The sequence below is a fragment of the Mytilus edulis genome, chromosome 1 (genome assembly GCF_963676685.1).
Source record: "Mytilus edulis chromosome 1, xbMytEdul2.2, whole genome shotgun sequence".
Classification (NCBI taxonomy): domain Eukaryota; kingdom Metazoa; phylum Mollusca; class Bivalvia; order Mytilida; family Mytilidae; genus Mytilus; species Mytilus edulis.
In genome coordinates, this window is record NC_092344.1 from 9,007,018 (window position 1) to 9,021,447 (window position 14,430).

General features: G+C 31.2%; 2 protein-coding genes across 17 annotated transcripts in view; one reads left to right on the forward strand and one right to left on the reverse strand.

The window, feature by feature from the left end:
- Positions 1–7,660, forward strand: part of LOC139523287 (exosome RNA helicase MTR4-like) — a 53,067-nt gene extending 45,407 nt beyond the window's left edge. The window contains exon 25 of one of the 2 annotated variants that reach the window (XM_071317164.1): positions 6,209–7,660. In XM_071317164.1, the coding sequence (XP_071173265.1) occupies positions 6,209–6,261 (53 nt within the window). In that variant the 3' untranslated portion in view covers positions 6,262–7,660. The remainder of the gene's footprint in view (positions 1–6,208) is intronic. The other variant, XM_071317157.1, reaches the window with a different exon arrangement.
- Positions 7,661–10,168: 2,508 nt separating this feature from the next.
- Positions 10,169–14,430, reverse strand: part of LOC139523364 (solute carrier family 4 member 11-like) — a 74,264-nt gene continuing 70,002 nt past the window's right edge. For all 15 annotated transcript variants that reach the window (XM_071317362.1, XM_071317373.1, XM_071317351.1 and 12 more), the window contains 3 exons: positions 13,670–13,865; positions 12,561–12,730; positions 10,169–11,522 (listed from right to left, as the gene is read on the reverse strand). In XM_071317362.1, the coding sequence (XP_071173463.1) occupies positions 11,462–11,522; positions 12,561–12,730; positions 13,670–13,865 (427 nt within the window). In that variant the 3' untranslated portion in view covers positions 10,169–11,461. The remainder of the gene's footprint in view (positions 11,523–12,560; positions 12,731–13,669; positions 13,866–14,430) is intronic.

The following is a 14,430-nucleotide window of genomic DNA, read 5'->3' on the forward strand; positions in this document are numbered from 1 at the left end:
AAAAACATAATGACAATTGTTTAAAAAAAGTCTAAAAAAGGATATCGCCTGACTACAAAACATGGTATCTTTCTTGCTCAAACCGGTTCAAGGTTGCAAATTCCCATCTTTTGTTGGGGGTATCTTCAGATGTTTTACTGAACACTTTATTTCACTTAGGCGTGTCGTTATATTGTGTTTCACATTTTCATGTAGTGTGCCTAACATTTTAAGAAATTTGGCAATTTATGTTACTTTAAAATGATGTTTTTATGTGATTTTATAGAATAAATAATTTCAATTTTATTCATTTTCTTTCTAAATAAAACTATTTCTTCATTTCAGTTATTATGTAGAATCCCAGACGTTTTTTCTAGTGATTATACATTATCCCTGAAAATTTTAGTGATTATATAAAATCCCTAAACTAGCCAGTGATTCTACGTAATCCCTGAAAATTTCAGGGATTCTACATAATCACTGATTATACAAATTCACTGTAACATATACATATGGCATATTACAAACAATATAAACAATATGCATAATAAACAATAGGTGACGTCAGAAGTTTCATCAATACAAAATATCTTTTATTACAATAAACTGTTTCTTAATTTAAAAGAGAAATGTATAAACTTTCCCAAGTTACAAAGCTGTTTTGTGTTTTCACCTGACAATAATTCTATTAATTTAAAAGTTGATGGCCTAGACCAGTAATATTTTTTTATATATTTTTTTCGCAAATCAGTATATCTACTACATTGAAGGATAAAATGAAATTCATCCTCTATTACTCCTAAATCACAAAAAATACAATTTCTTTCATTTCTATTAGTACCAACATAACGTCCAGTTTCAATACAAAGGTTATGTGAAGACAAACGAATCCTTGTTATACATTTACGAAAAAGTACAGGAATGCATTTCTGTAAATAAAATTGCCAAACTACATTGGTTACAACATACTTATATAATCTACACTTTGAAGAAGAATCTAATAAAAATTGTAACTCTTGGTTAGCTTGATCAAACAAACGCTGTCTTATCAAAGGTAAATATGAGCTGTCTACATTTAACAACCACTGATTATCCCACAAATTATTCATACCAAGACTATATATCAATCTTTTAACATATGTTGCCCAATTCATACATTTTGAACAATTTAACACAAGTTCTTTATAACAAGACCTTAATATACAATTGTCACTAATTAAAATTTTGAACCAAAATTTAAGTATTCTATAATTACGCTCATACTGCAGTGGAAATCTACCTAATTCAAAATAGACCATCACATTTGAGGTCGTTCTTTTGACACTTAATAACATTTTGCAGTAGTCCAAATGGACCTTTTCTATCATAGGAGATTTGTGTACTCCCCATATTTCACACCCATACATTAATATGCTACTAACATAAGTATCAAAAAGACTAAGCATTGTAAATACATTTAAACATAATGATGATGTAGTTCTTCTCATACTGAACATAGCTTTTCTACCTTGTTCTGCACAATGTTTCTGTGTTTTAAGAAATTTACAATTATACGGTATTAATACACCTAAATAACAAAATTGTTCCACAATATCCATTGTTTGACCGTTATAGACCCATGTCTCATTAGGCCGTACAATTCCACCCTTCCTGAAAACAACAATTTTTGTTTTTTTTGTATTAACAGACAAGCCCCATTTTTCTGTGTAAATTGACTAAGTATTTAACATTTCCTGTAAACCTTCTACTGTTTCAGACATCAAAATCATGTCATCAGCATACATTAACAAAAATAATGTTATATCTTGAAACTCTAAGGCACAATTACCATTAGCAGTAAATTCATTTTCAAAATCATTTACATAGAAAGAAAATAAAATTGGAGAAAGAACTTCCCCTTGCATTAAACCAAGGTTGTTACAAAAGTAATCAGAGTTTAGCCCATTGAATCTAATACAGGTTCTAACATTATTATACATAGATTTTAAAACAGTTAATAGTCTTCCCCGAATACCTAATCTGGAAATTGTGTACCATAAACATAAGCGATCAATTGAGTCAAAAGCTTTCAAGTAGTCTTACAAAGCAACAATATAATCTTTTATTTTTACAGAGTGTATTTTGAATAACAGAGTATAAACAAAAAACAGCATCAACTGTACTATAACCGTTTCGAAAACCAAACTGTGCATCAGATAATATATCATTGACAGTTGCCCAATTTAACAATCTTTTATTGAGTATTGTGGTGAAAAGTTTACCTAGATTGCTGACAAGGCTTATGCCACGATAGTTTGCTGCATCATTAGCATCACCAGATTTGAAAATTGGTACCAGGATGGCATCTGACCATGATGACGGGAAATATCCACTAATCAATACGGCGTTAAAAATAGTACATAAATGTGGTATAATAAAATCCTTGTATTCAATGAAAAATTCATTCAGCAAACAGTCTGGACCATGGCTTTTGTCCATTTTAAGTTCATAAATTGCCTTTATAATCTCATCCGCAGTAATATCTGCATCTAGTTCATCAAAAACACATTCATTATTAATCACTTCGGGTCCCTTATTGCTATTCGGCGCACTTGATACAAGTTCTTTGAAATATTCAAAAAAGTCAGTAATGTTTAAATCACATTTCCTCTGATTTTTTTTCCTAAATAATGAATAAAATTTTCTTGGATTGTCTTTCTTTAGTTTACACAACATATAGCCTTCCTGTCGTTTGTAACTACGTTTGAGCTTGCATTCATACTTCTTGTAAGCTTTTTTGGCACTGTTCAAATCTATATGACTATTAAATGTTTTTTTTACCATTAAAAGTATGTAATTTTTTACAATAATTGGCATATAGCTCTTTACACTTCTGGTCAAACCATGGTTTATCAGTATTTACTCTCTGATTTTGGGAATTTCGCTTTAATTTCGTTTTTACTTTTGGCATTTGTTTTGAAAAAAGGAGCTGTCACATTTGTTAAGCACTGAGTAAAGTTATTTATGCACAAGTCCATACCATCCTGAGACGCTATGTCCATATTAGCTATCGTTGAACTTAAATCATCAGCATTAACTAGTAGGGCATTATAGCATAAGTCTCTAAATTTTTTATTCCATTTAAGTAGTTTTGTTCCATAGTCATTGGTTCCTGCATCCGGACTATTACGGCAAGACAAAGCCTCATCAGCAACATATGTAAACAGATCACCAACCCTATCTAAAATACTATCATGTAATTTATCATTTTGTACATAATCATTCATATTAGCTGTTCTAGCATTTAAATCACCAATAACAAAAATATTTGGACATTCAGCTGAGTAATGTATCATTTGAGACTCAAGCTCATAAAATAAATCACAATTATGAATCCTATAAAAGGATGAGTTCTGTGGTGGTATATACAGATTTGCAATTAAATAGTCACTTTCACATCCAGTCAGTTCTTTAGCTATCCTTATCCAAATCAATGTCTCATATGAAATATCAATTATTTTAACATAGGGTGATAATATTTTTCTTATCATTACATACATACCACACCCTTGTTTATACTTTTTTCTAGATAAAGGGATAGATTTACACACAAAATCATCAATTTCAATATTACATGTATTATTGATCCAACATTCTGATAAAAACACAATATCATAAGTACAAATAAAATTCTTAAATTTCTCATCTTTAATTTTTTCTTCAAAACCACCATTTATATTCCAAGATAAACACTTTAAATTTTTAATTAAAACTTCCGACGATTTCTATGATACTTGAATACCATTTTCATTCATGACATCAGCACCATCATGATTTTGACTTTTATGTAAAACATTTTCTGAATCAATTAATTTTTTCCTTTTTTGCGTTTGCAATAGCAACATCAAGTGGGCCACCTGAATATAAAACCCCTCCAATAAACAATTTATCCTTAATAAGCACTGCTTTCACATCTGCATCACGAGCTTTTTTAAGATAGGGAATTAATGATTTCCTCTTTTTCACAACAGATTTCGGATATTGATCAGTAATAGAAATTGATGAACTTTTCAACTTGTAACTCCTTTTACGAACACTGTCACGTTTCTGCCTGTCACTAAATTTCACCAATATAGGCCGTATACGTTCCTGACCCTCATTTTGACTCAATAATGCTACCTCATTTTTTTTACCAAGACGAAAGGCAGATTTTATGTTTAATTCATCCTCAATTTCTAGGTTGTTTTCGCACATACTTTTAATAATAAGAGCACAATCTTCCCCTTCACTTTCCTTTATTCCATGAAAAAGCAAATTATCGCGCATGGATTCACACTTGATAGATTCAAGATCATTGTTGAGCTTTTCATTTGCTTTGAAAATTTTCTGAAGGTTGACTTTTGAATCTGACAAGTTTTTAGAGTCGCGCTTAATAAATGACATATCATTGCACAATGCTTCACACTCTGTTGCAAGTTTTTTAATATCAGATTCTATCTTTTTGTTTGTTTTTTCATGCACTTTAATATTTTCATCAAATGATTTGGATATGAAGTTTTGGCTTGTTTCTACATCAAGTACACGTTTGGATAGTTTTTTCATATCACCTTTCATTTCACTCAATTTAAAATCAACACTGCTAACTGCACTTTTTATTTCATCAATACTGTTCATTTTAACTGATATAGCTTCAAATTTCGATAACAGTCCGGTTGCCCATTGAGGTGGGCTTGCTTGCGTTGGTGTGGGGCAGGGCATATACGGAGCCCCCATTTGGAATTGCTGCGTAGGCGAAGTTACAAAAGGTGATGACATCATAGGCATGGACATGTTGTGGAAATTTGTGTTATTGTTCATGTAAGGTTGACCATTCATATTATTGCTTAATGGAAATGTTTGTTGTGAGTTTAAAATGGCGGACAAATCAAACGCACCCGGAATTGGCTCGTCTTTGTTTTTACTTCTTATCCGTTTTTTCTTTTTCTTTGGCTGTTCAGGTTCTTGATTTGATGCCATTTAAGTTTATTAAACCACTTTACCATAATTTTACCGCTCAAAAACAGTTGCAAACATTTGCAAATCACATTTTACTGGAGCCGATGTAAACATGCTGCCATATGCATCAAGGGCAGATAACAATAGAAGTGAACATAATTCAGTTATGTTCAGTTACACCTGGATTATGCAGCTTGGTCAATTGATTCCTAAACAAAAGATTTATATGTTTTTTCGAGTTCTAGAAAAAACAAGGCTTCCCTTATTCATGTTTTGTTGTTCCTAGAATACTTTAAATATTTATAAATTCAACTGATGCAGTTATAACGTTAAAACGTGCCCTTTTGTAAATTTCATGCCATAAATTGAAAAATAAAAACACATTTAAACTGTTTTTTTTTACACCAAAAATCAGGGAATACACGTATCCCACATTTCCTGACTTTTGCCCAACCTGTTCGAAGACAAAGTAGATTGATTTCAAAGCACGATTCAGACCATTTTTACTCAAAGATTTTATCCTTTAAACGGGAACAGAGGTTAAAGACAAAGCCAATCAAGGTGCACTCAGTGGGTTGAAAGATGCTTCAGATTTTTTATTTTCAAAGATCACCCTTCCACACAACATGTGTGGCAAGGCATTATGTTTGTTTTCCTTGATTCCGAATCATATAGACGCTTCAATCAAAAATGCCTTGATTTAAAACGCTTGTTGACTACAGCATCGGTAAGGTATCACAAAAAAACCAACGCTCATTGACTACGGCATAGGAAAGATATCACCAAAAACCAACATAGCAAAATAAAATTTTGGACAAGAATGGCCAATAAAATTTTTCCAGTCTCGATGATATTACCGGGTCGGTCGGGGAGGGGAAACAAACACCAATAAAAACTGGCTGCCAAAAGCGGTGCGTAAAAGTGGCATTTAAACACAAAAATCAAATCAAATCAAAGAACAAAATATAAAGAATTTATTGAATTTCTTTTCTTGTTTTTGAAATTTCATTCAATTAATTAGTTGTCATGAACATGAATCGTCTTCAAGAAATAAGACCAGTAAGTATTTTGAAAGTAACTTTTTAAAATTATAACTAAGCCTATTGTGATTTACATTATTTCAATAACTTATCAGAAGAACAAATGTGTGAACCAGTCATTTTGGTGAGAATGGGAATTAAAAGTGAAATCTTGCTGTTCAGATATTTATTTTAAAAGTATTAACAACTGTAAAGTCATGTGTTGTTTTTTTCAGGAATTCGTAGGATAAAAAGAGACATTGTGTTTGCAGCAAGTTTATATTTGTGATGCTTCTGTCAAAGTCATCTCACAAGAATGAAGATCTCAGGTAGCTTCAATACTATCAGGAGTATGGCCAAGAAATCTCATTGTCCTGATATACATGTCATCCTTAATAAGCATGGAAGTTGTAAAATTCACATCGTGAATTGACTTGACCATACAAACATCATTTGACATGAATAATTGTAAATGGCATGAGTCTGAATAAGTTGCAGTCAATACATGTGAATAACTTTGTCTGTTTCCTTTGATAACATTTACCAGAATAAGAAATACTACAGTGGAATAACAAATTGTGGATTTACCTTGAAATAGTACAGGTTTCCTTTTTGATTAGAAAACCTAGAATTATTTTTTTTAAAAGGGGGAGGGTTATTAAATTGTTTTGTCATTTGTCATTCAAGTTATGTTTTGATGTCTAAGTAAGATATAAATATAAAGAAATGTTTTTATGATTACAATATGTAAACTTCTATTTTATTTTATCTGCAATTTCTTACAAAATCATGAGGCCTATATATCAGGGTCTTGCAAAGACTAGCAAAAATGAGGTCAGCAAAATTTCCCACTGCAAAAAACAATGTTTTATGCCAAGAAATGTTTTAGACTCACAGTACTTACTTGAAAACGATTTTTTATGAATGAAATTATTTGACTGTTAAGTTTTTGTTGAGATCTGTTGCCAGTCTGTTTATTAATCATTTCCCAGCACAATAATAAAAGGATTGCCATCCAACATGTCTGTTTACCTGTCATTGCTTATTTGAAATTTGATATTTTTAAAATGTCTTGATTTTGATGAAAGATTGATATCCAACAGACTATTAAATTAAGTGTTGTTGTTATAAGACTCTCTACATATTAAGTTATATATAAGATAATTAGTAAGTTCATAGAACTTGAGATTTAGAAATTAAATAAACCAGAAATACAGATCTGTACCTTATCACTGTCAAACTACATGTATATGATACAATATTAATGTGATGGGACAAATTTAGTTTTAATCCTTCTTTCAAGTGTCCATGTGAGCTTTTATCACCCATTGAAACTCTAAAAGCTGACATGTTTGCAAAAAATAATGATTATTGATTTTTGTCTGTCAGAGTTGTTTGTACAGAAAAAAGTACATAAGAATCATTGTACTTCACTCCCGGAGAAATATGATATTATTTTGTTCTTGAAAAAACATGATTATTTAATATCTGAAAGTAAAAGTGTAAATAACACAAAAATGAAATTTGTTAGTATTGTTATATAAGTTGTTTTTATTTTAAAAAGCTTCGTAACCTGGTTGGTAACGATATATGGCAAACATTAAATGTAAATATTCATTTGTCATTTTATCATGCTGTACATATTATTATTATTGGAAGAAATAAAATAGTGATATAGAATATCTAAATTCGTTATTTTTGTTGATTTTAAACAACTTCATTTTGATGGTCGGTTGCTTATGATGCATAAAACTGAAGATTCAATGTATGTCTCGCCATTAAAAAATTAACACTAAGGTACATGATTCTGGCAGCCACAAATTGTTAGAAATTTATGATATAAAGGTCAGTTTCAAGGGAACCACTATTGGTAATTCAATGATGTTTGGTATGCATTTGTTTATGAATTGGTACATCATATTATCATGAAGATTATTTGACCCTTGCCCCTCAGTCATGTTTTTTCAACTGTAGAATTTTTGCATAGTTCACATGTTAAACCAAATGATTTGTGTATGCAGTAATACAAGCATTGGCACATCTCCCATTCATTAAGGCTAGTTGTCCCTGCCCACTCTGTCATGGTATATCAACAATGCAACTTTTGCATAGTTGGCATGGTAAAGTTTGATTAGGATAGTTAAAGGGGTTAGCCTATAGTTGTATTAGCATTTGCATGACTGCATGTCTGTGGCATTTCCTCTGTAATTATTTAGCCCTGTGCTTTCAGTCGTGCTTCATTGACATGAAATATTTTTATGATTTACATATTCATAATATTCCTATTTCAACATTTGCATAAGGGTGAGACATGTCTGTTTATCAACCATTCATATTCATTTGGTACTAGTTTTGGTGGATTTGTAGGGTACTTGTAGAGAGAAAACAGAAATTTAAGTGCTAAACAAAATTTGATGCGACTTGAACAAGTGAGAGGTTTAGCTAGCTATACTACCAGGTTTAATCCACCATATTCTACATAAGAAAATGCCTGTTCCAAGTCAGGAATATGACAGTTGTCGTTTGATGTGTTTCAGCTTTTGATTAGTGAATTTTCCTTGGAGTTCAGTATTTATGTGATTTTACTAAATGCATTTTATTTCATAGCTATATCAAATATCCATTACAATACAATTAGTACCCATGAGTATGTTTACCATCATGATATATTTTACAATTTGGCAATGTTGTAGACCAATAAAACAGGTAGTTCGAATTTGATGTTTTTTGTTGATTGTCTTTTGTCATTCTTGGGATATGATGCCCCTTGATACTTCTATTCTATCAACACACCCAGATGTGTAGATCATATCATTTCTTCTTCCTCAGTCTTGGTTGAGAAGTTTAAAAGTTTTGGGTAATGGCTAACACAAATAATTTTGCATCAAAATAAATTTTATTAAAAATAGCTTTCTGGGTAACAAATTCTTGATTAACAAATACTGCAAATAGCAGCATGTTGTAAATAACAAATGACTAATATCCACTCTTATCTTATCATTATTTACAATTATAAAATACAATTGAACATTGAAATATTATAATATATAAACATAACAATCTAAAGTCACTTGTCACAGACTTAAACACAGAAATTTTCATTAAAATTGAAAATTCTTTGACAATATTTTGAAAGACTTGCAAAAACCTTACAATTTTCAAAACACAAAAGATATGTAAAATATTTACAAATGTACAACTGAAAATAAGTGAAACTACTGGCAAGTGTTTGAATGAACAAAACGTAAAAACTAAACACACTTCAAATAGCATTCATATAAGTTAATATGGCGTAATGACATTTCATTTAAAAGTAGTGCTTCAGAATATATGAACCAAAAAATTATATATTCAACTTAATACAAAGGAGTAGGTCCGGTAAGGACCGATTTTGGCCTCAAATTTCAGGTTCATCTGACGAAAGATTTTGACCACTTTTTAAACACTTAAGTGTCTATTTCATTCGATTCAATTAGTTGATGTGAAAGATTTTAACTGATTTAGTTATTAAAAACAATCCGATTCAAGCTCAAATATGAAAAATCTACCAAATATGCAGAAAAATGTCACTTTTCAGATGGTTTTTGTCAAAAATGAAAGTGGCCGCATCCGTGTTCATCCTCAACCTTTATATATGTTATGTATTATCATAAAATACAACTTGCATTTCAATATTAAGGATGAACACGAATGCGGCCACTTCCGTTTTACATGAAAACCGTATAAAATTTAACTAAAATGCTAGAATTGTGAAGATTTCAGCAATTTAGCATGACTTAATGGTGCTAGTACCCGATATATGTGCATTGTATTGTCAAAAACAGCCCATATTTATGTAGCAGAAGCATTCTACTGTCCAATAAATAACCAAAAGTTTACATTTTAACAATTTTGTAAAACTGCTATATTTTGGGGCCAAAAAGGGGTCTTACTGGACCTACTCCTTTATATAGGCTTAAATTTGTGAAAACAATGAAATAGTATATCCAGTAATAATACTCTTGTGATTCAATAACAACATCCTGAGCAGTCAATGTAATCATAGAAATATTCTGGTCAGTCAGTATATCAATAATATTATCATGCTCAGTCAGACAATCTTTAAAGTACCCTGGCCAATTAAGGTAAGGTTATCAACAGTGATACCCTGGTCAGTCTGATAGTTAGAACACTTATTATTTTGTAATGCCATCATATTTTTCTTCATAAGAACTAATGAAAATAAACAACTACAGTAGAACACAAAGTTAAGACTCTAATGCCCTGCAAGTCTTGGACCTTGTTTTCAAATTCAGTTATCTTAATTGCTATTTGTTTTCCAATTCTAATCAAACTTGGTGTTTATTGTTCAATACAATAATACTGTGTTGTCTTAAATCTATGTCAAAATTAACACATATCAAAGAAAATATTTTACATAAAACAAAATATTTATTATATTTAAATATGAGCAAATAGTGAATTTCAGTTTTCTGGATCCAGATTTTGACTAAATTGTTGGAATATAAGAAAATGTATGATCCATACTTTCTTTTCCTCCTTTGAATTAGTTATATATTCCTATGAAATGATGTTGTATTATATGAACTGTACAAAATGTATGAAAAAGTTCAAGATAATGTTGAGTAATGAGAGTGCACATCAAACTGCATTGGCAACAAAATAAAAAGACAACTACTTCATGTATATATTTACAACAAAACTATTTTGACACATATCAAATCACTTGCATAACAGTAGCATCATTTCTTAACCCATAAAATCTTTCTTTGGAAACCAATAATATGGTTGATTTGAGCTCATAAAATGTTTGGTTCACAAACACCAAACAATCATTTGTTCACGCTTTCTTCAAGCGAATATTGCTTATTGAGATATTAGTCGATGGATTAATCATTATTTTTTTTCGTTGAGTAATTTAATAATTTCAATATTGATAGTTGAGCAAAAAGACATCTCTCATTATCAGAGCAAAAAAAGATCTTTCATTATTTAATATTAATAATAAGAAACAACATTCTGTATTTTTGGTGCAATTCTTTATCAGCAATTCAATACTGATGAATATCAAAGAAAATATTTTACATAAAACAAAATATTTATTATATTTAAATATGAGCAAATAGTGAATTTCAGTTTTCAGGATCCATATTTTGACCAAATTGTTGGAATTTAAGAAAATGTATGATCCATACTTTCTTTTCCTCCTTTGAATTTTCATTTGGGTCTTTTGCGTCCTTTTAATACAGAAAAATCTAAATTTGTATAGAACTAGTGGTTAAAAAAATCTACTGTATTATAAACATCAAAGAAGAAATTCACTACATCTGTAGAAGCAGACTAAAACTTTAAGTCTTTCTTTTTGTATAAATTAATTGAAAAAAGAGTTGAAAAAAAATCCAGACACAATTCTTGACAACGTGCACAGAACATGTTGATCAGGAACTGTTAGTATATATGGCTGCCATCTTTAATAATATCTTGTTCTTTCAATGTCCATCTAAAGCTTTGAGATATTTAGGCTCAATGAACTTTGGTGTCAGTTTATGCCTGTAAAAGACAACAATAACAGTTATTACTGAGGAGAGAAACTGAATAGAGTCGTGAGTAACTCTGTACCATACTTCAACAAGAATAGATCACATGTATATATATTCTTCTAATTATTATGAAAATGTACGTTTCTGGCTGCCAAAAAGTCCTATGTAACTCTGTATCAAATAGCAATATGGATAGCCCTGTTTGTATAGGCTTCCATTTGTAATGATATGGTCCTATAAATTTATTATTGTTCACGCAATACCATTTTTTTTGGATTTCATGTGTATAATATAAAAAAGAAGATGTGGTATGATTGCCAATGAGACAACTATCAACAAAAGACCAAAATGACACAGACATTAACAACTATAGGTCACCTTACGGCCTTCAACAATGAGCAAAGCCCATACCGCATAGTGAGCTATAAAAGGCCCTGATAAGACAATGTAAAATAATTCAAACGAGAAAACTAACGGCCTTATTTATGTAAAAAAATAAGTTAACCACAAATACAAATGTATAAGGAAGTACAAATTTTCTATAGGCTTGTATACAAATATTGACAAAACCACTATGTCAAATTTCCAGGAAAATGAAATGTTTCCTTAACCCATGGAAATTAGAATTAACAAAATTAAATGAAACCACGTTATCTTTTCTTGCTGTTATTGTCAGTTGTAGCACTTTGTATGATCACTCCAGAAATTAAAGATTGCTTAAATAGAATGGCTGTTGAAATTTATTTTTTTACCTTGAAATAGAGATTACAAATATGAATCTGTACCACATTTCATGAAAATCAAGATGCAAAAATCAATACAGCTATGTAAGATGTTCTGTCAGTTTGATAAGTTTGATAATAATCTTTGGACAGTGTATGAATTTTGGTGAGGCGGTGTGAGGATGGAAATTATGTTTCAATGTCTCAAAAAACATTTAAAAGAGTGTTAATTTATAATTAAGGAATACTTGCTTTTATGAGAAAGACCCCTTTAGAAAACAACTCCTTCATCTACTATCTATATATTCAAACTAATTCATTCTTACCTTATAGGCATCAGTAACATGATGAGAATTGGGAAAACCATTTTCATGTAGGGAATCGGTGAGAATCCAAATATACAGAGGACAAATAGTTGTAATATCTGTGTGACTGTAAACAAATGGATCTTTCTCTGTGGCACTCGACGTATGTAATGGTTAGGTGGGTATGCTGCCTGAAAGTATAAATTATATTCTATGGTACTAAATTTCTTCCCTTGATCAATTCATAGTGATTTTAAATTTAGGCAACAGTACTCACAAGCAGAACAAAAGAGGAACCAGAAAGTAATCTTTATCTATCTGTGAAGGGAGGGCTCTTGTGGGGGCACTCTATTCCAATCTTAATTGACTACTGTAAAGGGAGGGCTCCTGTGGGTGCACTCTATTCCAATCTTAATTGACTAGGATTTTCAGTTTTCCTTTCAAAGGTCAGTGGTTTTCTCTGGGCACTCCTACCTCCTCCACCAATAAAAACTGGTCAACACAAATTAGCCAAAAATTGGTGCTTATAGTGGTGAATTGGTTGCTTATAGTGGTGAATTGGTGCTTATAGTGGTGAATTGGTGCTTATAGTGGTGGATTGGTGCTTATAGTGGTGAATTTGTGCTTATAGTGGTGAATTTGTGCTTATAGTGGTGAATTGGTTGCTTATAGTGGTGGATTAGTTGCTTATAGTGGTGATTGGTTGCTTATAGTGATGGATTGGTTGCTTATAATGGTGGATTGGTGCTTATAGTGGTGAATTGGTGCTTATAATGGTGGATTGGTTGCTTATAGTGGTGGATTGGTTGCTTATAGTGGTGGATTGGTGCTTATAGTGGTGGATTGGTTGCTTATAGTGGTGAATTGGTTGCTTATAGTGGTGGATTGGTTGCTTATAGTGGTGATTGGTTGCTTATAGTGGTGGATTGGTGCTTATAGTGGTGAATTGGTTGCTTATAGTGGTGGATTGGTGCTTATAGTGGTGAATTGGTTGCTTAAAGTGGTGAATTAACACCTACAATTGGTGCTTATAGTGGTGAATTAACACCTACAATGAAACTAAATCTGTATAGGAATTTAGTAAATCTGTAAAATATTCAGATATTTAGGTAAAAAAAGATAACGCATACCTGTTCAGTAAAAAACAGCATAATTCTGTCAAACATCTGATTACCAAACAAAGCCGTGATAGCAATGTACAGGAAAAGTCCGTCTAATACTGGTCGTGGAATGTAACTCATTGGATAAGGTAACAACAACAGAGACAGACCTATCATTATATGGGAAATAATCCCTGTCAGTCTGGTCTCTCTCACATACACTACTCTGTAATATAATTTAATATTTTGATATCAGTTTTCCTCCTACACAAAAATCAAAAAGCTCTTCAGTGAACTTTATTGTATACACTAGTGAAATAATTGTCTTTCATATCTTGTGCATGACAACTAATGAACCCGATATCCTCGTTTTTCAAGTGGACGAATCTATTACGTTTTTGACACGTGTGTTGAAATTCATTTTCGTACAGTTTTTTGCAATTTTTCTTTATCAGTTGCATTGTCATGCTTGAAGATCATTATTCACCAAGTTTCCTGAAATTGAATAAGAGCTACGGGGATCTTCTTTTTTTTTCTCATTTGTGAATGACGATTTAATTTCGTCTTAGTTATGATTTGTCGACACAACCCCCCTTTTTTTCACGGGAAATTATTAGATTGATGTGATACAATGTTTATGACAGCTGAGCAATACTATTTCATGGAACTAAACTTTTTAGAAATGATGACAAAATAGAATACCAAACATTTTGTTTTTAGCATAATTTTCTTCCTTTAAAAGTTTTTAAAATTTTCCGACCGACCGACCCGACTTTTTCATGAGGAAAATC